We start from the raw sequence: 24,314 nt of genomic DNA on the forward strand, positions 1-24,314 counted from the left end.
TTCATGAGGTTCCCATGATAAACATATTAATTAATAAGCACGCAAAACAGTGTTTGACATGAGTACTTCATAAATATCAGTCATTATTATTTTCTCTCTCACCATATAGAAAGATGGTAAGCTTCCTGTCCTGGGAGCCTGGAGGCATATCTGAAAGACTACAGGAGATGGAAACTTAATTTGGTCTGTTTAACTTAGAACACAGACTCTAACATTTTATGGCTTAAACTGTCATGGTTTTACGATTCTTTAAAGTTAACAAACTAATGATGCTGATGATTTTCCTTTCTGCTCCTGGAGAATGTGCTTCTGAAATTTTTGTCTTCCCGGGGGAAGCTGCAATACCTCCTCTATGCCACAAGGACAACCCTTTACAAAGTGTTGAGACTATCCCTCTGAGGAAAATCAAAAGGCTCCAAGAAACTGCAGTAGAATTTGGTTTCCATATCTAAAAATAACCTTGTCTGAGAATGTTTCCCTTTTTTCATGTTATGAAATGAGACACACACACATACTCAGAATACAAATCAGCAGCCAAAACACCCTTGGCAGCCAAAGAGATGATGCTGCAGAAGAAGGCCTTGCTTTTTTGTCCAGATAGTTTGAAGTGGGAGAAGCAGAACTGCAGAGCTAGGAGAGATCTTAGAGATCATTAAGACCAGTGTTGTTTGTACCCTCACATAAACCTGAAATTAAAAAAAAAAAGAAAGAAAGAAAGAAAAAAAGGAAATATCTTGCACAAAAATGGCCCACAGAGGGCCGCAGGGAAATAGAAATGACTAAAGGCTCCTGATAAGGAGATGTCAATAAACTCCCTGTGAAATCCCTAAAAAATAATAATAATAATAATAATAATAAAATAAAACAAAATATTTGCTTCAAAAAAAAAAAAAAGAAAAGAAAAGAAAGAAAGACCAATGTGAACATTTCACAGATGAGATAACAAATAGATGCCAAAAGAGAGAGACTGATTGTAGGGACCACCCAGGACTCAGTGCCACTTTCTCTAACCACAGTGGCTCTCCAGGCTACCATTTATGTCAGGAGGATCTTACATAAGGCTGCAGAAGCTGCCCAGGGACCCTCATCCTGGGCTCTATCAGTCAATTCCTCTCTCAGGGAGTATTCTCATTTGTACTGGATACTATCAGAGGGCCTTTCAAGTGTTGACATTCCAATTCTCTGAGTATTTCAGAAGACCTCTATGAGAAAATCACTGAGGAAAACTTTGCATAACTGACTGGTGGTCCTGTCAACACTATTAAGGAATGGGGTAAATTCCCTTGGAGCTATACAGCTCGGGCTATATTAGGTAATACAAAAATTATGGTTTATTACTTTGTGCATCTAAGTAAAAGAAGCTGTTAAAAAGCCTCATGAATTTTATCCAAATGAACTTAGACTCCCTTCACTCAGTGGAGGCTTGGCTATGCTAAAAGGAATTCTAAGTCTGAAGTCTTAGAATTATTAAACCTTAAGGCTTAATATTAATTATTTTTATTTATTTATTATTATTTATTTTTTTGTAGAGACAGAGTCTCACTGTACCGCCCTCGGGTAGAGTGCCATGGCGTCACACGGCTCACAGCAACCTCTAACTCTTGGGCTTACGCGATTCTCTTGCCTCAGCCTCCCGAGTAGCTGGGACTACAGGCGCCCGCCACAACGCCCGGCTATTTTTTTGTTGCAGTTTGGCCGGAGCTGGGTTTGAACCCGCCACCCTCGGCATATGGGGCCAGCGCCCTACTCACTGAGCCACAGGCGCCGCCCGGCTTAATATTAATTATTAAGCCTTAAGGATAGTAGAGCCTTGCATTCAACCTTCTTCCTTTCAGAGGAAGAACCTGGAGCCCACATAGGCAATTTCCCCAAATTGCACAACATACCAGTGCAGAGGTAGACACAGAATTCACAGTTCACCATGCCCTGGGGCAGAGATCTTGCTGAGTCAAAGGTCTCTACAGTCCAACCCTGGGCATTTGTTATTCTGGTCTTTGTGTCCTCACTTCACTGAACCTTTTTTCTCCTGAGAGAAAAAAGTCCCATCTCTGCCTTATAAAAGAGGCTTTGTTTATGACATCCTGTTCTTTCAGGTTCCTAACCTTAATTTTAGGCTCCATCAAGCAGGATAATAAAGAGAGTATGTACAGTAGCAAGCTAAAACCTTTATAGCCTTCTCTTCAATCCTTCTTCACTGTTATAAATCTTTCTCAGTTGTAGCGCCCCTACCACCTTCAAAGGCATTGATCTCACATCACAGATGCCTTTTAGACTAATCGGTTTATTGATCATCACATTTATATGTCTGGACGAAACAAAGCTCTATGTCTGAATCTTGCCTTGACCCCTAAGTCTCCTTGTTGGTAGCTGAACAAGAGAGTGATGAGTAAGTAGGAGAGACCTAATTACAAACAGGCTTAACAAGTGTTGGTGAAATTGAACTGAATTTGTCAAACTGCCCTGAATTTTCTGTAGCACTAGAAGCCACAAAATCTGAATGCTGGGAGGGACCTTATGGGTGTGGGGTGGTCAGTCAATCCCAATTTTCTTAAAAAAATTGCAAAGACTGGTATGTTGTCACCTAATGGGCACAATGTAAGATATGGCACACTTAAAAGACACAAACATTGGGTAAGGACCTTACCTAACAGACACAAACATTGTAACCCAATCATTTGTACCCTCATATTAATCTGAAATTTAAAAAAAAAAAATGGCACAGGTTTACACATCACTTACTTAGAAGAGAGGGGTACATTTTGGTCCCAACCTTTCTGGGAAGGGACAACAGGATGTGGCTACTGCACATTTAATGGGACTTCGGGAAAATTTCAACATAGTAGAAGGCAAGGCCTTCTGATACTCAGACTTTCCAACTGTGGAAAGGATGGCGTCTGGAGGGTACCCTATCCTTGAAGATGTGTGAGCTAAGGTTCTTTGGCCAGCTACTGGTAAGGGAGCTAGAGAGGAGATCCCTGTTATGGTGTAGGATGTTGAGTTCATGTCACCAAGATGAGAGAATTAGGACTCTAACAGCTGCCGAGAACTGAAAGATGACCCAGTCCAGTTCTCTCACTTCATAGTTTGAAAAAACTAAGATCCAAGGCATAGACATGAATTATCCAAGGTTATTCAGAACCAAGTCTAGAATCTAACTCTTTGGGTTTCCCTTCTTAAGTGTCTCTCTGCTATGCTACAGTAGGCGTGCCTATGTGTATCTGTATCCATGTGTGTAGATGTAGGAGAGAATATGTACATGCCCACTTAAATATATAATCTGACTTATGTTCATTCAATTCTACCTGAGGTGTCTGGAAAAACTCCTTACTGCTGACATCCCTCTCTTAAAAGAGTAAAATCAGTCTCACGAACAAAGTTAATAATAGAATCCTAACCTGGGTGATAACTTTTTCCCATTATGCTCTGTTCACTGGTTGAGTGGCATGAGCCTCATCTTTCAAACTGGGATGAAAATCCACCCAAATAACTTAATAGGAGAGTAGTGTAGATTAAATGAGAGGGTGACCATGAAAGCAAATTCTCCAAAAGGTGAATTATATTGTATAAACATAGGCTGATGTTGACATCTGGGGCACTGAAAACTAAGGAGAAAATGACATTGGATGTCTTAAGGAAAAGACAAAAAAAACCCCAAAAAACAAAAAAAACACAATGAATTCTTCTAATCTACTTATTTAGTAGACTAATAATTTATGAAACCACAGACTACCAGGCCTCCTTGGGAACATCTTTCTGAGGGCTTGTCCAACCTCTGCTGGCCCAATTTAAGAGATTAGCACTCACCACATCCAAAGTCAGTCATTCCTCTATTGGACAGCCAACAAGCCACAAAGGTCTTCCTTATACAGAGTCAAAATGCCACTTAGTAATTTCTGAACATTGGTCCTCATTTTCCATTTAACCATTTTGTGTTAACAATCAGATAGAAAGGCGATAGCATCAGTTACCCCACTGAACCTCCAGATGAATGTGACCGGCTGGTTTCTGGCCTCTCTGAGGACTCCCCATACATACCTTGCTCCCACAGCGTAGCTTCCACTAGGGAGTGTTTCCCCTGCTGGGGGCAATTTTGTCCCCCAGGGGCCATCCAGCAATGTTTAGAGACACTTTAGGTTGCCACAGTGAGGTTGTGCTGCTGATAACTGGTGGGTAGAGGCCAGGTATATTGTTAAGCATCCTATAATGCACAGGACAGTTCCCTACAACAAACAATTATCTGGTCCAGATGTCAACAGAGCTGAGGTTAAGAAACTCTGGGCTAGGGGAGGAGCCTTCTCTGTCCAAAGACCCCAGACCTTCAGAATGTGCCCTCTCTCCTTTCCCCCCAAATGTAGTAACAGTCTTTTCCCAATCGAACTTGCTGGCCAGGAGGAGGGGTACCTCCCTCCCTCACTGCTTTGTGTCTCCTCAAAGCTGGGTGCAGGATCAGAAACAATGACCTTTCCTCAATGAGGAGGGCCATTTTTTGCATAGGCAGGAGAACCTGCCTTTGCATAGGCAGTTTATATTATAAATGTCATTTTTAAAAGTTCCCTTTCCTGTCTTCCTAAGAAATAAATCAGTCCCAACCAAGGGGAACAAGGAAAGGAGGAGACAGGCTGTATTTACTGAAAGCCGCAGAGGATGCTTGGTAAGTTCGGTTCTCGGTCCCGGTGTCCACTGGGAGGTGGAAGGTGCCTTCAGTGCCACAGGAGGACGAGTTCTGTGGCCAGGCCTGTTTCATCAGCAGAGTTGCTTAAGGGAAGACACAAGAATGGCATTAGGCAGAAATAAGAAGTGGGTATCACCAATCACAGACACAAAGCAAGGGTCTTGTGCTGGACAGAAACATATAACCCAAGGCGCCTATTCAGACACACAGGATGGTTCAGCCTTTCTGCGATGGGTGAGTATCTTGGGAGGAGTGCTAGCATGTTCTTCCAAATGATTTGAAACCAAAGAACTTACACTAAGAGAGTCAGGATTTTCTATCACTACAAAGATGCCCATGAATACTGCCACCTACTACCGACATTGTGGCCTAAGGCTCTGGTATATTCTTCAGCCACTTTCCCATTAACAGGTAGCAACTTTGGAGCCTTTGGCTATACAGTGGGCCAACTAAGTACTCTTTAGTTTCTTTAGTTTAGTACTCTTTAGTTTCTGGAATCTCACCTGGGGATTTAATAAGTTTTAATATATCTGTGTATTTAACAAATTGCTTCCAAAGAGAGATCCACAAATAATTACCATATTACAAGAAACTTATTGGACTACCTTCTCTTCTAAAGGGTCTGGCCATGTTAACTTAAATGGCTTTACTAAACCTACCAACCCAGTGGGGCATCCCTTGCTAACTCCTCCTGTACATTTAGCTGGGCCCAGATAGACATATCTCTTGCATACCCTGAGTATCTCCTGGTGAGGTGCTACAAGGAGTGCCCTACCTGAGATAGCTCTTAATGAATAAGGGATGAGGTTCTGGGCCTTTAAGACAATAAACATCAATTGGGGCACATGTGAAATAGAAATGAGGCCCAGTTTGAGATCTGGAGAGACTTCCCTAGGCTGACTCAAAGCTCAGCTTGAGAAATTTGAGAGATGATAATTCATATGCTCTAAAACAGGGAGTAACTAAAACACTTACCTTTATGGTATCCTGAGGGTAAAGAGAGAGAAAATAAGGTTCCAAAGGGGAGGGAGATGCCTAACTTTTTAACTATTTCCCTTGTTATAGTTTCAAACATTAGAAGAGAAATATTCTTGGGCGGCGCCTGTGGCTCAGTCGGTAAGGCGCCGGCCCCATATACCGAGGGTGGCGGGTTCAAACCCGGCCCTGGCCAAACTGCAACCAAAAAATAGCCGGGCGTTGTGGCGGGCACCTGTAGTCCCAGCTACTCGGGAGGCTGAGGCAAGAGAATCGCTTAAGCCCAGGAGTTGGAGGTTGCTGTGAGCTGTGTGAGGCCACGGCACTCTACTGAGGGCCATAAAGTGAGACTCTGTCTCTACAAAAAGAAAAAAAAAAGAAGAGAAATATTCTTTTTTCCATTGTGTTGAGACAGTGTCTCATTCTAGTGCTTGTGCTAGATTGCAGTGGCATCATCACAGTCCACTACAACCTCAAACTCCCGGGCTCAACCCATCGTCCTGCTTCAACCTCCAAATAACTGGGACTATAGGTATGCACCACCACATCTGGCTAAGTTTTGTATTTTTTGTAGAGATGGCATTTCACTAATGTTGCTCAGGCTAGTCTCAAACTCCCAACCTCAAGTGACCCTCCTGCCTTGGCCTCCCAAAGTGCTGCAATTCTCCTGCCCAGCCAGGAGAAATATTCTTTCTTTCTTTTTTTGAGAAAGAGTCTCAAGGTGTTGCCTTGGGTAGAGTCCCGTGGCATCAAAGCTCACAGTAACCTCCAACTCTTAGGCTTAAGTGATCTTCTTGCCTCAGTTTTTCTATTTTTAGTAGAGACAGGGTCTTGCTTTTGCTCAGGCTGGTCTCGAACTCGTGAGCTCAAGCAACTCATGGGCCTCAGCCTCCCAAAGTGCTAGGATTACAGGCGTGAGCCACCACGCCTGGCCAGGAGAAATATTCTTTTTTTTTTTTTAATACATTTATTAACCAATGTTAACACATTAAATGAATCTATATATTGCTAGTCAGAGCAGCTTACAAAATGCCAGAACACATCATAGAACTGGACAGCCACAATGAGTACTTAAAATGTGCATAGTGGCTAAGCTCAACACCTGGATATAGCTTTATGATTTGCAGGAAATTTTTAATAATGATTCCTAAAACAATCAATTGTAGTTTTACCTAAAACTTTTACAAAACCAGGCCACAATCTCCTTTTTTAATTTTTTTTTTTTTAAACATAGTTTTCACGCTGTATTTTTTTTTTTTTTTGTAGAGACAGAGTCTCACTTTATGGCCCTCGGTAGAGTGCCGTGGCCTCACACAGCTCACAGCAACCTCCAACTCCTGGGCTTAAGCGATTCTCTTGCCTCAGCCTCCCGAGTAGCTGGGACTACAGGCGCCCGCCACAACGCCCGGCTATTTTTTGGGTGCAGTTTGGCAGGGGCTGGGTTTGAACCCGCCACCCTCGGTATATGGGGCCGGCGCCTTACCGACTGAGCCACAGGCGCTGCCCTTTCACGCTGTATTTAACTTGGAAGTGTGCAGCCGTGTCAACCGAGACAAAAAAGCCAAAGGAACACAAATCTCATTCTTAACCCAAATTTCTACTTATGGGAAAAAGAATGATTTTAGCAATATTTTTTTACACTCAAGTAAGTAGTAAGGTCTTGGGAGTCATAGATATTGGGTGTTTTAAAATATATTAGCAGGAGATGGGGCCACATTGGCAACAGATATACTTGAAACATTTTAACAAGGGGCTAAGGTTAAGACAGGGTTGTATGAGAAGAAAATATACCTGTATACAGTCTAATACCACCAGGACAAGAATATTCTACCTCCAAAGAAACACTGTAACCCCCTCTGCCCACCAGGGTAGCAGGTAATGCCTCTGGTTCCTTCAATCATGGAAGTACCAGGGCCAGAGAAGGTAGGAGACTCTCTTGTTTTTGCTAACCCAAGGCTAGAACTATGGCTATTATAGGCTGACTTTGAGCTTGCATTAATGGCCTGCAATATATACAGCAGATGTTGAGAAATGAGAAGGAAATCATGGGCAGGAAAGTGACACTAAAAGGAGACTTCTGGCAAGAGAAATGGAGACCCAACAGAACTTCATGTAGAGTCCAGGGCCTTTGTTAGACATCAAGATGTGGTTTTGCAGACAATGTAGGAGAAGAAGTCCATTTTAAAAGCAATCATCTTGGGTTTCTTTGGTGGAGGAAATAGAGGGGGATGAAGAGTCCAATTAGTGTTGAAAAATCTTATGAAGATATCTCCAAATTTAGAAATTGCCACTCCACATGGCTGCAAAGCTGTGGCTCAAAACAACTCTCTAAAAAGTGAAACATGTAGCTCTGAAATGTCATACACAGCAAGCCCATGCCTTTGAGACCCCATAGGAACTCCACCAAGGGCAGAAGGCCTGAATATGGCTATAGGAATTGGGAATCTGGAGGTTCTGTTCCACTCCAGTATTTTCCTTCAAATAGTACATCCTTTACCACAATTGTTATCATAAGCCACAAGTCTGACATTAGCCTGAAGGACTGTGTGACAAAGTAAGTAAATCAAAATTAACTAAAGAGTGCTGAGGCCTACACTGAATTCAGCACTGAGGGGAGCGCCGCGGCAGACAGGAATACACATAGGTCATGGTCACCGCAGACAAAGTACGTATGGTCTAGCTGAGGATGCAACACAGCCACACGCCAACCAGGGAGTGAACAAGACAGCATGATACACAGTAAAATAATGTTCTAGATTAGCCGGGAAAGAAGCAAGTGCGGCTGTGCCTTTGATTATGCCTTTTCCAACTGATCACATGAACTCACTCTATGTTTTTCTGAATAAAAGAGTATTTTCTTCTGGTTTCATTTTAAAGAAAGCATATTAGTACTAGTATTTTCTGTACTATATTTGAATATTCACTAATTTAAACAACTGAATAAATGTGAAAACGAAAAACAAAAACCAAATATTAGCTGGCAACTTGACCTCCCCATTCGTTAGTTGTACTTTATGATCCAGCTCCTCCATGTACCATCCTAAAGTAAAACATTGTTGGTGGTAGTGATTCAGAGCTCAGCTGTAGGAGTAAGACAGTCCCAGCTGAAACTCACAGAGCCAGGGGATAGACAGGCTGCTTCGACAGACACGCCTGCTTTGGGGTGCCTGAAAGGGACTACTTCCTAGAAATGTTTTTTATTTCAAACTGGGTGGTAGTTAAATATAGGTGTATACATGTGTCAAAACATTAAAGTCTGTACATTTAAGACTTAGTGTACTTCATGTACTTTACTGTGTATGTTATCCCTCAATTAAAAGAAAAAAAAACAAACAGAGAGAGAACCCTTGGCAGTGAAGGACCATGCACCCAGTCACAGCATGCTGCCCACATCCAGGTGCTGGGTTGTTCACTTCCCTAGATATGGCGCCCTCACACCCTCTGACACTTGAACAATCTGTTAAGCACATTCACAAGGAGAACAGGCAGCAAGGGACCATCATCCTGAACAATGTACTGAATCAGGACATCTGAGTTCTAGCCTGGGCTTTGCCACTTATTAGCTGTGGGACCTTGGGCAAGTCACTTAACCTAAGCTTTAGTTTGTTATCTCATAAAAAGGCAATAATAATCACTCCCCGACTACTTCATAATACTAATGTGAGGGTCAAAGATAAAGTGTCATCCAGTCTCATGGCTTCTAGTTACTCCTTCCATTTCCACAGTTAATGGATAGCTCTGATGTGAGCTCTTAATATCTCTCACCTGAACTACTGCAACTGCTTCCTCATGTTCTGTCTTTAAACCTGCCCCTTCCAACCTCCAACATGCATTCAGAGTAATATTTCTCAGACATAAACTTAATCACAAAACTTTTTTTCAAAAACATTCCACAGCTCTCCACTACCTATAGGCTACAGTCTGAGCTCCAGCATAGCATTTTTGTCCACACTGTTACTTCTTCTGGTATGTCTCTCCCTAAATTCCACCTAGTAAACTTAATTCATCAATCATGAGCTAAAGACTCTCTTCTACTATGAAGGCTTTTCTTCTCCTCACCCCTTAATCACAATTTCTTCATACATCCCACATAGTTGACTAGCCTAGTTCCTATGATTCTTTTTTTTTTTTTTTTGAATCAGAGTCCCACTTCCTTACACTTGGTAGAGTGCTATGATGTTATAGCTCACAGCAACCTCAAACTCTTGGGCTCAAGAGATCCTCTTGCCTCAGCATCCCAAGTAGCTGGAAGTACAGGCACCCACTACAATGCCTGGCTATTTTTTAGACACGGGGTCTCACTCTTGCTCAGCCTGATCTCGAACTCATGAGCTCAAGCAATCCACTTACCTGGGCTTCTCAGAGTGCCAGAGTGCTAGTATTACAGGCATGAGCCACTGTGCCTAGTGTCCTTAAGATTTTTTTTTCTTTTGCAGTTTTTGGCCAGGGCTGGGTTTGAACCCACCACCTCTGGCATATGGGGCAGGCGCCCTACTCCTTTGAGTCACAGGCACCACCTGTCCTTATGATTCTTAAAAGCCCCTGTGTTTGACATCTTATCCATCTCCCCATTAAACTATGAGCTCCTTGAGAATAAGGACCATTTCTTATTGATCTTTGTAACTTTGAAGGGCCAGCTTAGGACCTGGAAAAGAATATTTTGTGAAGTGAAGACCTCTATCCATACTCTTTATGCATATCTACTTCAGATATTATAATTGGAAGGGTCTTACTTTGTCGCTTAGGCTGGAGAACAGTGACATGATCAGGGCTCACTGCTGCCTTGAACTCCTGAGCTCAAGTGATTCTCTCATCTCAACCCCTCAAATAGCTGGGATTATAGGTGCATGCCATCATACTCAACTGATTTTTTTCAAAGTAAATTTTGTGGAGACAGGGTCTCACTATGTTGCCCAGGCTAACTTCAAACTCCTGGGCATAGCAATCCTCCTGCCTTGGCCTCCCCAAATGCTGGGATTACAGATGTGGGTCACCCCATCTAGCCAGCTTCTCAAACTTGTTATGGAGTCTTCTGTTCATATATCCTGAGGCAAACAATGACCCTCCATAAACGATGTAAGAAACATGTCTGTGACTAGCAAAATTAAAATAATAAAATAAGAGGACAGTGTGTTAGCATTTAAAGGGGCCTCAGAGATCATGTGTAATAAAACAATCTAACTATGGCTTGGAGACATTAGCAAATTGCCCAAGATCACGCAGCCCACAGTAATGGCAAGGAGAAATTTCACAGCTCATCTCCTGAAAGATGTGCCACACACAAATTCAATCCAAATAATTCAAGGTTAAAAGTTGAAAAAGTATGCAGAGATTTTCAAAAAATATTGTCCTGAGCAGCCCAGGTGAGGGTGGTAAAAGTATCAAGTCCCTTCATGGTCCCTTCCTGTCTATGACGAAAAGGACCTAGTCAAGTTACACTGCTGGGACCCTCACAGGTGCCCAGAAGTTCCCGTGGTGCCTTGGGCCTGGAGTCCACACTGCCCAGAGAACCCAGCTCTGGTCTCTCATTCAATAGCACACTTGGCCGCCATTTTTCTCACCATCTAGAAAAATGCCCCCCAAATGAGCCCAGAGTTCAAGATCTGGGCTAAGGGAACAGATTGTATCTAAAGTCAACCAGGTCTTCAAACATGTCAGACTGCTGATGGTGATGGAAAATCTGATCCTGGGGCAGAATAGTTTTTTTTTTTTGTTCTAATAAGCATATCCAGGTATTCCTTCACAGAGGCTGCCAAAAAGCAAACAGAAGAGCCACATACAGGCCCTGGAATTTTTGTTCATTTGCTTGTTTGAATTCTGTAGCCAGGTTAGGGTGAGAGACGCCTTTTAGTGCCATGATCCTTCATTGTTGCCCTCGGGTACAGTTCACGTGTGTCTCCAACCCATGATTTTGCACCATCAGACATGTTCCTGCATGCTTTAGGAACTGCTGCTGAGCCACCTGGGGGGGAGCCCAAGCCTAGGGTATGAGATTTGGGGAGGAAAGGAAAAGGGATCTACCATTGTTACAAGATAACACATAGGCTGTAATACAGATGAGGAAAAATAGCTCTCCTACCATAAGCTGAATGCAGGAACTGAAACTCTGTTGGATAGAAATGTTAGTTGAAATTACCACTAAGAATTTGTGAAAAGTTGTACACATTGCAGTTACATAAACAGATTTTATCTCAAGATAGCAGTTTCCCCTGGGCTGCTATCCCCTTTGCACAAGAAACAGTGAATGCAGAGGGTGGGAAGTACCTTGACCCTAGAGAGGGTGACAGACTTGCCATCCAGGAAAGTCCATTCATTGTGGAGGGGACACCTTCTTGGATGCCATGGTGTCTTCCAGGCAGCTGGCCCAGAAGCTGCCTGGATGTAAATAAATCTAAACTCCGGCTCTTCACTTGTCTGTGATATCCAGAATACATTTCAACTGTCCCAAGAACTGCAGAGGAATTTCACACATGACAGAGACTTTACTTGTTAGAGCAAGTGAAGGCTCAGGGACAATCTTGCCATCTTTGGCCTCTAAAGAGTTTGTCTGTTAAGCTCCAGAGAGCAAGGACCAAATGCAGAGGCACTCCCTCCCTGAAGCCTCTGGGACAATGTGGTACGATCGAAGGAACACAGGCTATAGGGTCAGACAAGTTGGGTTTGAATCCCAGCTCTACTTCTTTGTAGCTGTATAACTTTGGACAAACTTGAGGTGAGAAGCTCTAACTTATAAGACTTAGGTAAAAATGAATGTTCCTTTAAAAATGGAGAAATTAAAAAACAAAACAAATATTTGTAACATGCTTTGTGCAGGGCCTGGACAGAGGTGTTCAGAAGGCACAGATTCCTTTCCCCTACTCTTCCCCAAGTTTGTTATATGTAAAATAGAAGTAATACCTGTATATTTGTATTTTATAGGGCTGCTAGGAAATCAAATGGTAATCAAGACAGATTATTATTAATAGGACAAATTCTTTGCTCTCCAGATTCTGAAAACTAAGTCTTGGCTGGCCCCTGATTCCTGTGGGGCCAAATTATTCTTACATAACATCCCTGAAATCATTCAAAGCTTGGAAAAAAGCTCTAAGTACCCACACTGTTTTCAGAACCAATGAAAGAGTGAACCGTTTCCCTATATTCTGGATAGATGACATCTTAGGTAAGGACTCAGAACTGCTAAAAATAGCTCTTCTGAAACAATTTCTTGATCTCCTTGAGGTAGGTGAAAGAAATTTAAAACTGAGACCTGGCTCCTTTGCAGACACTTCTCTGCACTACAAATGGATGGCTGTGGCAGGAAACAGAGAGTAACCTTCATTGTCCTCTCTGACTTTGAGCCAGCTACTCCATGGCAGGAAGTCCCCACTGCTGTCAGGAAATCTGCATTGTGAATGCAGAGATGAGCGTCCCCAAATATGAAACAGACCCAATTGTGTGTGCATGTCATTGAAAAAAGAAAAAACAAAAACAAACAAAAAAAAAGCCACCCAAATCAGAAGCAGGGTTAGTGATGCAGCCCAGGTCTTCCAAGTCCCAGCTGTGGGCTTTCTCACACAATGTGCTAACACTACCCTCTCTATAGATTTTGTGAGTTTCTAAGAAAATGGTATGCATTGTCTTCCAGGGGGTCTTAGATATAGGTCCAATTTAAATGTCTGTGGAATGACACATCTATGGAGGCACTTTAGGAGGTAACACCACTTATTTGCAATAGCCCCTCCTTTTTTGGCAAACAAAAATTATCTGATAACTTCATGGTGGGTGGGGGTATGTGTGTATCTCTGTGTGTGTGTGTTTATAATATGATTATGATATGATTCCTACTTTACAAATGGAGCAATGAAGGCTCGAAGAGGTCAGGTGACTTTAAGGTCACTTTATTCTAGGAAGTAACAGAGTCAGGACTCAAATCTAGGCCTTCAGAGATAGCCCATGTTCTTTTCTCCTTTAAATATCCAGAAGAAAGGGAATGACAATACAGTAAGTACTGAAATAGCACATAAAAGCATGGGACTGAGAGAAAGAGATCTGCCAAGGGTTCTAGTCCATATTCTGCTGCTGATTCACTAGGTAACTTAGGACAAAATGTGTTTCTCTCTGGACCTCCCCTGTCAAGAGAAAAGATTGAAATGGAGGATCTCTGGAGTCTTTTGAAGCTTTCTAATTCTACAATAATAATTGCTAAATAAGAAATTGGGGGTATTATCATGACAATCAAGGCCTAAGTCTGGCTATTACAGATTCACGTAGTGCCTCACAGTCTGTGCTTCAACCACTCCCCTACTTCCAGGTTACTCCTCTCTCCATGACCCTGTCCATGCTTTCCTCTGCTACAATACCCACTCTTCCTTTGTATGTTTAAAAGAACCCCTCCTACTCCTCCTTCAAGTCTCTACTGCTGCCTCCTCTGTGAAGCCCCCTGCACTTTCATCCCTAGGCAGACTGTTGTTCCCTCCTCTCTTCCTATGTGTATTCCTTTGGCAATACTTACCACACTGTACTACAATGAATTTGTTTATATGCCAGGCTTCCAAACAAACTATAAGCTACTTCAGGCAAAGATGGCATCTTTAAATATTTCTATCTCAGTGTGGAGAACATTCAACAAGGAAGTATTTGTTTAGTAAATGAAGAGGAAATTACATAAAACCATCCACAACCCTGAGGCACGCAGTCACATCGAAAACTCAGTGAGCTACAGTGACTTGCCCAAGGCCTTAAACCTAGTTAAGAGTTAGGTGATCAGGATTCAAACCCAGGACTTTCTAACCATGGAGCCTATAATTTTTCTTCCTGTTCTTGAATGTTAAAACACCAGCTAAGTATGATGGTAAGATCAGAGGTAAAACCTCTGCAATGCTCCTGGCTCAAAATCCAATAAAACTTTATTTTTTTAGAGACAGAGTCTCACTTTATTGCCCTTGGTAGAGTGCTGTGGAGTCACAGCTCACAGCAACCTCTAACTCCTGGGCCTAGGTGATTCTCCTGCCTCAGCCTCCCCAATAGCTGGGACCACAGGTGCCCATCACAACGCCCGGCCATTTTTTAAATTGCAGTTTGGCTGGGGCCGAGTTTGAACCCGCCACCCTCAGTATATGGGGCTGGTGCCCTACCCACTGAGCCACAGGCACTGCCCAAAGTGCAATAAAACTTTTCAACATTTTCAAACCCATTTTAATCTCTACCCAAGAAGTGTTGGGCCTTTATTATTTTGAAAAATAAAAGTAGCTTATTTCAGCATGAAAACCAGGTCTTTATTCTCTGGTGGCAAGTCTCTCACTCTCTTCCAATCCACATCTCAGGAGTGTGTATTTGTGTGTGTCTGTGTGTGTGTGTGTGTCCCAATGGCAGCCTCAGGGGAAACTGAGCAAAGAATGGATTTGGACACTGCTTGGGAGAGCAGAAAAGGTTCTGTGAGGAGGATGCATATCTCAAACATTCTAGCATAGGAGAGATGGCCAACCTTAAGTCCCAAGAATAATGAAGGAGATTCTACTCCCAACCCACACCCCGAGGCTGATCTGCTCCAGTTCCCAAAGGGGACTCCCAGGAGAATCAAGCTGGGACAGACTGAGCCCAGAGCCATTAAGGACAAAAAAAGGCCAGTAGGGTGAGTTTTTTTTTCCCCAAATAGGGCCCCACCTCCCACCACATTCACCACCGCTGCCCCCACTTTCTCCTTACCTGGAGCATAACTGGGGCTATTGGTAGGGTACAGGCTGGGATTGTAGGCAGGGGCCGCTGCTGGGTAGGCTGTGGGGTAACCTAGAGAGAGACAAGAAAAAGCCTCATTTAGTTGGGCAAGAAAAAACATTTAGTTGAAGAGATTAAAATCCAATTCCTGGGCTTGACCTTTAGTCTCTTTGTGGGCTGTTTTAAACAGTATGTGTGACCAGCTTTGAGCCTCTGAAGAGAAAAGTTACCAATACTACAATTCTAATATATGAATATTGTAGGTCCATTTTTTTTAAAGGCAATATAAGAAATATATCTGTATGCTAGCTATAAAAAAATGGAAGTGCTATATTAAGTGTTAACATTGTTTATATGGTATAAGTCTACTTTCACCTTCCTGCCATAACTACCCTCCTTTCCAAAGGTTACACATTAATCTTTTAGCATCTATCCTTCCAGAAGGTTTTCTATACATTTTTACACATCTATTTAGTGGTATGCTGGTAAGTTTTTAAAAACTAGCTCAAAAGGGGTGGAATGGGGGCTGTTTTGTAGCATTTGCCAATTGCCCTGGCATAAAATACTCCTACCATGGCCAATCTGAAGCTACTAACATCCCAGAAGGAACGGTTGAGAAGAGATGCCCGTGCTCAAATAAGGCAGCTCCAGCTCACCTCAACGTATTTTTAATATATAAAGACATGATTGCAAGAGGGACTTTACCTAACAATTGCAATCAGTGTAACCTGGCTTATTGTACCCTCAGTGAATCCCCAACATAAATAAAATAAAATAAAAAAAAAGAAAGAAAAAATATATAGTTTGGGGGTTTTGAGGAAATTTTTTTATGGTGGTAAAGTACATATAATATAAAAGCTGCAGTTTTTGTTTTGTAGAAACAGCGTCTCACTTTATCGCCCTCGGTAGAGTGCCATGATGTCACAGGACTCAGCAACCTCCAGCTCTTGGGCTTACACGATTCTCCTGCCTCAGCTTCCCAAGCAGCTGGAACTACAGGCGCCCGCCACAACGCCCGGCTATTTTTTTGTTGCAGTTCTGCAGGGGCTAGGTTTGAACCCGCCACCCTCGGTATATGGTGCCGGCGCCCTACTCACTGAGCCACAGCGCCGCCCAAAAGCTGCAGTTTTAACCATTTGTAAATTGTAAATTTGTAAATGTACAATTCAGCAGCAGTAATTACATTTACAATGTTGAACAGCTAACCTCGCTATTTGTTTCTAAAACCACTAATCACCCCAAACAGAAACTCTGAAAGCATTAGTAAATAACTCCCCATTCTTCATCCCCCACTGTGGTAACATCTAATCTACTTTCTGTCTCTATAAATTTGCCTATTTTAGATATTTCATGTTAATTGAATATACACTGTTTGTCCTTCTGTGTCTGGCTTCTTTCTCTAAGCATAGTATTTCTAAGGTTCATCTATGTTGTAGCATGTACTAGAACTTCATTCCTTTATATGGCTGAAAAATACTCTGTTTTTTATGTATATACCACATTTTGTTTATCCATTTCTGTTGATGGATACCTGAATAATGCTGTAAAGAACAATAGCATGAGTATCTCTTTGAGTCCCTGTTTTCAGTTCTTTGGGATCTATATTGAGTAATGGAATTACATGTTTTTTTTTTTTTTAGACAGAACCTCAAGCTGTCACCCTGGGTAGAGTGCCGTGGCATCACAGCTCCCATCAACCTCCAATTCCTGGGCTCAAGCAAGTCTCCTGCCTCCACCTCCCAAGTAGCTGGGACTACAGGCGCCCGCCACAACGCCTGGCTGTTTTTTGGTTGCAGCCGTCATTGTTGTTTGGCAGGCCCAGATTCGAACTCTCCAGGTCAGGTGTACGTGGCTGGTGCCTTAGCCGCTTGAGCCACAGGCGCCAAGCCAATTTCATGTTTTTTAGCCTTTTCTGGGAAAGAGACAGGGTCTTAATATGTTGGGCTCCAGTGATCCTCCCACTTCAGCATTCTGAGTAGCTGGGACTACAGGCACACATCACCGAACCTGGCTCCCATGTTTAGCTTTGAAAGCTAAACATGGGAGCCAGGAACTACCAAACTATTTTTCCCAACAGCTGCAATACTTTATATTACTACTAGCAATATACATGTGTGATGGTTCAAATTTCTCTAGAGCCTCACCAATGCTTGCTATTTTCTGTTTTTTAAATTACTGTATACTTACCCTGTATAGTAAGTATAAAGTGGGATTCAGTTTGGTTTGGCTTTGCATTTCCCTAATGAATAATGATACTGAGCATCTTTTTTACTGACTCTCCATATATCTTCTTTGGAAGAATGTCTAACCAAATAATTTTCCCATTTTTGAATTGGGTTGTCTTTTTGCTGTTGTATTGTAGAAGTTCTTTATATATTCTGAATCTTAAACCATTATCAGATATATTACTTGCAGATATTTTCTCCCATTCTGTGTGGATTTCTTTCTTTTCTCTCTTTCTTTCTCTCTCCTTCCCTCCCTCCCTCCCCCACCTTCTCTTCGAGACAGTCTCAAGCTGTTGCGCTGGGTAGAGTGCTGTGACGTCATAGCTCATAGCAATCTCCAAGCAGTCCTCTTGCCTCAGTGTTTCTATTTTTAGTAGAGATGGGGGGTCTTGCTTTTCCTCTGGCTGGTCTTGAACTGGTGAGCTCAAGCTATCCACCTGCCTTGGCCTCCCAGAGTGCTAGGATTACATGCATGAGCCACCAAGCCTGGCAAATTTTTTTTTTGTTGGAGTTTGGCTGGGGCTGGGTTCGAACCTGCCACCCTCGGTATATGGGGCTGGTGCTCTACTCACTGAGTCACAGCACTGCCTGGTATATACAGTTTTATATTCAACTTTTCATTTTAACATTGTAAATATTTCCCCATGTACGTATATATTCTTCAAAACCATATTTTTAATATCTTTATGTTACTCCATTATACATATAGATATATTAAATCATTTAACCATTAACCATCTGTTTTTAGATGTTTAGGTTGTTTGAAAATTTTTATTTTTATAATAGTTAATAACCTAAATAAATCTATGGCTGATTATTTCTTCAGAAATGAGTTCTAGAAGTGGAGATTTCTAGGTCAAAGAATAGGGGTATTTTTAAAAGTCATCCATTCAACAAATACATATTTGAGTAACCAGACTTTGGTTTAGAAACTTTTATCAGAGAACAAATCAAAGATTCCTGTCCTTGTGGAGCTTATTATAGTCTAAGAGGGTGAGAGAAAGTTGTGGATAAATAGTAAATATAAATAGGTTGGGCGCAGTGGCTCACACCTGCAATCCCAGTGTTCTGGGAGGATGAGGGAGGAGCAACGCTTGAGTTCAGGAATTCCAGACAAGCCTGAGCAAGAGTCATACCCTATCTCTACTAAATATAGAAAAACTTAGCTGGGCATTGTGGTGGGCACCTATAGTCCCAGTTACTCAAGAGGCTGAGGCAGGAGGATCTCCTGAACCCAGCAATTGAGGTTGTTGTGAGCTAGGCTAATGCCATTGCACTCTAGCCTGGGCAACAGAATGAGATTCTGTCTTAAAAAAAAAAAAAAAAGGTAAACAAAAACAAAGAAAATCTTCAATGCTACAGAAAAGAGGAAAAAGGTAGGGGAAAGTGTATCAGAGATGCCAAAGTACTGAGGTTGAGGACATTGCAATATTAAACAGGATAATCAGGATAAAACACATTGAGAAGGTAAGATTTCCACCAAAACTTGAAGGAAGTGGTAAGAATTAACCAAGCAGATAGCTGGAGGAAGAACATTTCAGACAAAGGAAACAGTGCAAATGCCAAGTTGAGAGCATATGGGACATGTCAGAGTCGAAGAGCAAAGAGTCCAGGGTGGCTGGAGTAGAACAAATACGGGGGTCAGGCTGAGTGTGGTGGTTCATGTCTGTAACTGGGACGCTGAGGCAGGAGGATCATTTGAAGCTAGGAGTTCAAGGCTGGGCTAAGCAAATTTGTCTACAAAAAATAAGCAAAGTTAGCCAGGCATGGTGGTGTGAGACTGCAGCCCCAGTTACTCAGGAGGCTGAGGCAGGAGGATTGCTTAAGTCCAAGAGTTGGAGGTTACAGTGGGTTATGATGATGTCACTATACTCTAGCCCAGGCAACAGAGGGATACCTGTCCTTAAAAAAAAAAAAAAGGCTCAGCACCTGTGGCTCAAGGGGCTAAGGTGCCAGCCACATACACCTGAGCTGGTGGGTTCGAATCCGGCCCGGGCCCGCCAAACAACAATGATGGCTGCAACCAAAAAATAGCCGGATATTGTGACAGGCACCTGTAGTCCCAGCTACCTGGGAGGTGGAGGCACAAGAATCGCTTCAGCCCATGAGTTGGGAGTTGCTATGAGCTGTGATGCCATGGCACTCTACCCAGGGGGACAGCTTGAGGTTCTGTCTAAAACAAAAAAAAAAAAGGGGGGGGTACAGTCATACTAGAGGAAGTCAAAGGGCTAGTCAATTCATGCAAGGCCTTACAGGCTACTGTGTGAAATAAGAAGTCATCACTGGGTTTTGAACAGAAGAGCAATATGATTTGAAAAGGTTCACTCTGATAGCTGTGTTGAAGAGAGACTATAAGGGGAAAAGCATAAAGACCAGCTGGGAGGCTATTGCAAACTGGCAACAGATGATGGGACTCAGACAGGGGTAATAACAAGGAGGTGATGAGAAGTGACATGCTAAGAGTCTCATACACTTTGCCACACTGCTTCTGGAAAGACTATCAATTTGTATTTATACTAGCAGTATGTAAGTAAGTGCCTGTCTCACTGCTCCTTGCAGTTTTTAAATGCTCCTTGGTATTATGACTGACAATGGAAAGCTGGTTTTAGAAGTCAAAGATTAAATCCTTAAATCCCTAAAAGCTTCTTTGGGATTTGTAAATATTGGAGCTTTAATAATGTATCTTTGTTAATATGCCTTTTCCTAAATCCTTTCTAACCCCAAAGAAAATTCATCTCTTTTTACCCCCTAACCATTTTCTGATGTTAGAACTGAAGTAGCCAACTTGTCACTTAATTAGCAAACTGGAGATGTGCCACTTCTCAAGAAGAAAGGAGTCTGATCTGGAAAGCCAAACAAGGCAGTTTTAATGGCTAAAATCTGTATTCAGCTTCATGTGAGGGGCTGTGCAGCCACAAGTAATTATACTCTTGTCCTATCATTTCAGATGTCTTTACTTTAGTTGCAATTATGGGATCTTCCTTTAATGTTTCCAAGTAGAATTATCTTCAATTTACTTGAATATGGCAGATATTACAGAATGGCAGCAGCATAGGGAGCTTTACTTGGTCTACCTTTCTTCATGTTACAGATGACATCCTGAGGCCCAGAAAAAGAGAAGGACGTAGGGTCACAGACTGCTAAGGTTAGAAAGTACCTTAAAGCTCACATTTGGGGCTAGAGCTTCTGTTACAACACCCTCATGGAATCATTCATCTTAACCCTTACATATCTACTGACTGAACTCCTTCCTTTCCTGAGACCCCCATTCCACCATGAGACTACTCTGATTGTCAGCAAGTGCTTTCTCATATTGCATCAAACCTGACTCCTGTAGCTTCTATCCTTTAGAATAGAACAAATTTGAAGACACATGCATGCCCCAATTATCTTATCACATTATACTTACTGCACTCTACACTTCAATGGTTTATATTTCCTATCCTCTCTTTACCCTCTTACTCAAACAGTAAGCTCCTTGAAGGCACAGCTATGTCTCATTAGCCTGCATGCAACAGCTCGCAGTTCCTCCCTCCCCTTTCCTACTCTATCAGCAGACCACCCCACCCTTCCCCTCAGCCTGGACACCAAGCACCCGAGCTTCTCAAAGGCAGGGTAGCTGATAGCCTATTTAGCTAGTAGAGAACATGCCTTCCCCATCATCAACTTTCTTTGCTAAAAAGATTATCATCATAGGTAAGCTGGGCTTCCTCCCCACTTCTAATATTCTTTTTTCTTTGAGCCCTAGTGATACAGGGTTCTCCCACTCAGGACTAAACAGGGACTCCCATTTTCTAGGCCTGGGTGAGCTCAGAAATCAGTCTCATCACAGACCCCCATCTCTGGACACAAACAGGTTCTTTGTAAGCAGCAGTCTCTGAACAAACTGGTATCTCATCTGGGCTGCCTCTCTTGGCTTCTCCTTGGGCAGAGAAGTGTGCCATATTCCTACATAGGGGCAGTTTTGAAATTAATTTCTGCCCACAGGCCCCTGGCTAGTTACGATATATACCAAACATACATTCCATCTCCCCCAAATCCCCTGCCTGCAGGATAGGAAAAGCAATATATAAACCCCTAGACAGAAGGCCCAAATGGGCTGCCCACCTGGGCTCCCCACTCTACTGTTGGGGGTTCTGTTCTCCTCTTACCCTTATCTATTTCTTTATCTATCAATAAAATCTGTCCTTTTGCTTATTCAATGGTCCATGGACTCATTCCTTGAATCTCCAGAACTAAGAACTTGGCATAGAGAGTAATTTTGGCTACACCACCAATTATTTGTGTCTTAAGAGTTTCACTCTGTCACCCTGGGTAGACTGCAATGGCATCACTGTAGCTCACAGCAACCTCAACTCCTGAGCTTAAGCAATCCACCTGCCTCAGCCTCCCAGAGTGATAGGATTACAGGCGTGAGGGACTATGCTGGCATCATTTTGATCTATTTTGTTTCCTTGTCCCCAACTGATATTTTTCATCTTGCTGGTTCTGTTGATGATGATGTTTGCCTAGAGATAAGGCAGAGAACAGGTATGCAAGAGATTACCAAGTAGGCTGTATTCAGAGCTATAAGTGGTTTAAAAACAAAAGAAACAAATCCAACAGGGTTGGGTCCCTGACCTTGACAGAGTCACTAATTGATGAGAAAAATAAGTGGATAGTTAGAATAAAGCCTGAAAAGTGTCATGATCAACCATCATTTATTTACTACCTATTATTTGCCAGGGTTCTAGGTATCCCTGGATATAGACTAAAAAGAGATGGAAGGACATTCCAGGCAGAAGCATGGGAGGGTGGAGGGTGGGGTTGCATTTTGGGGGCATCAGTAAGAGGCTTGGCTTGTGCTCTCCTTGGCTCTAAGGAGCAGCAAATCAGAGAAGGTAGGTTATCTTCTGTGGACTTGATGTCATCATTTTGCCTTCTTGTGACCACGTCTCCCTTTATGTGGCTGGCCCTAACCTACCTCTATCGCTTCATCTGTCCATTGATTACACCCAAGTTTCATACTTGTAGATTGGATTTCTTGCCTGAACTCCTGACTCACGTAGTATCAAACTGTTTATTTGGCATCTCCACTTGTATGCTTGCTAGATAGCAAGGCTATGCAGTACAGTGGTTAAAAGTGTGGGCTCTGGAGCAAGATTGCTTAGGTTTGTATCCTAGCAACACCAGTAATTATTTGTGCCCTTTAAACTCTCTGTGACTTAGTTTCCCATCTGTAAATGGGACTAATAAAATATTTACCTAATATTATAGGTTGCTAGAAATATTAAATTAGTTAAGATCTCAAAGCAGTAGAGATCTTAGGCAAATAGTTAAGCCTTCAAAAAGTTAGTTATTAGTATGTCAAATGTAAGAGATTCAAAAATAAATTTTTGTTTCCTGTCTTCTCATTCCCTTTCAATCCCATCCTCAGTAGTTTTCTGCATATCAATAGATGACAACTTATTCTTCTAGCTGCTTGGGTCAAAAACCTTACTAATGCTTGACTCTATTCTTTTTCTCCTATCCACATCCACCTTCCATTCTATCTTCAATATAGTATAGTCAGAATCTGACCATACCTCATTGACTACACATTTTCTATTCTAGTCTAATTCATCATTATTTTTAATCTTATTATTGCAACAGTTTCATAACTGGTCTCCCTGCTTCTAACTTTAATCCCATATAGCCTATTTCCCAGCCAGAGTGAACCTGTTAAAACATTAAGATGATGTAACTCCTTTCTTTAAGCCTTATAGTAGCTTCCCATGACAATGACAGTAAAATCCTTTTAATGACCACCTGAGTCCCCACTACTTTTTCCATTATTTGCTCTCTTGCTAATTTCCCCCAGCTACTAGATATTCCTCAAATGTGTCAAGTACCTTCCTATCTGAGCACTTTTGCCCTTTCTGTTCTCTCTTCCTAGAATGCCAGCGCCCTACCCACTGAGCTAGGAGCGCCACCCTCTTATGGTTTTTTTCCACAGTACTAACTAGCAATACTATATATTTTCTCATTTTTTTATGTGATCACTATTTGTCTCTCACTGCTAGAATAAAAGGTTCCAGTCACATGAGCACTTGTTAGTTTGTGGTTATTTTCTGCTGAAATATTCTCTCCAAGCAGTCCAAAGATTCCCCAGAAAGGCTTAGCCCCAGGCAGTACCTGTGGCTCAGTGGGGTAGGGTGCTGGCCCCATATCCCCTAGGGTGGCGGGTTCGAACCTGGCCCCTGCCAAACTGCAACAAAAAATAGCCAGGCGTTGTGGCGGGCACCTACAATCCCAGCTACTTGGGAGGCTGAGGCAAGAGAATCGCCTAAGCCCCAGGAGTTGGAGGTTGCTGTGAGCTATGATGCCACAATACTCTACCGAGGGCGATAAAGTGAGACTCTGTCTCTTAAAAAAAAGAAAGGTTCAGTCCCACCCAAGTGAGCAGAGTATATTTGTCCCCCTAAAGTCTGAGTGGATGTGATTAAGCTCATTGGGAATAAAATACTGTCAACATGCTGCATAACAATGTTTCGGTTTAATGACTGAGCACATACAGGACAGTGGTCCCATATGATTACAATGGTCCCATATGATTACAATGGTATTGAAAAATTCCTATCATTTACTGATGTTGTAGCCATCCCTAATGTCACAGTACAATGCATAATGTATTTGTGATGACACTGGTGTAAACAAACCTACTGTGCTGCCAGCCACATAAAAATATAGCACATATAATTATGCATGGTATATGACATGTGATAATGATA

General features: G+C 42.3%; 1 protein-coding gene across 3 annotated transcripts in view; it reads right to left on the reverse strand.

The window, feature by feature from the left end:
• The window catches only part of FAM168A (family with sequence similarity 168 member A), a 221,834-nt gene that overhangs the window by 13,552 nt on the left and 183,968 nt on the right, over positions 1-24,314 (reverse strand). For 2 of the 3 annotated variants that reach the window (XM_053560544.1, XM_053560545.1), the window contains exons 3-5: positions 15,332-15,412; positions 11,727-11,753; positions 4,630-4,755 (exon numbers count right to left, since the gene is read on the reverse strand). In XM_053560544.1, coding sequence (XP_053416519.1) covers positions 4,630-4,755; positions 11,727-11,753; positions 15,332-15,412 — 234 coding nt within the window. The remainder of the gene's footprint in view (positions 1-4,629; positions 4,756-11,726; positions 11,754-15,331; positions 15,413-24,314) is intronic. The other variant, XM_053560546.1, reaches the window with a different exon arrangement.

Source organism: Nycticebus coucang, chromosome 14 (genome assembly GCF_027406575.1).
Source record: "Nycticebus coucang isolate mNycCou1 chromosome 14, mNycCou1.pri, whole genome shotgun sequence".
Taxonomy (NCBI): Eukaryota; Metazoa; Chordata; class Mammalia; order Primates; family Lorisidae; genus Nycticebus; species Nycticebus coucang.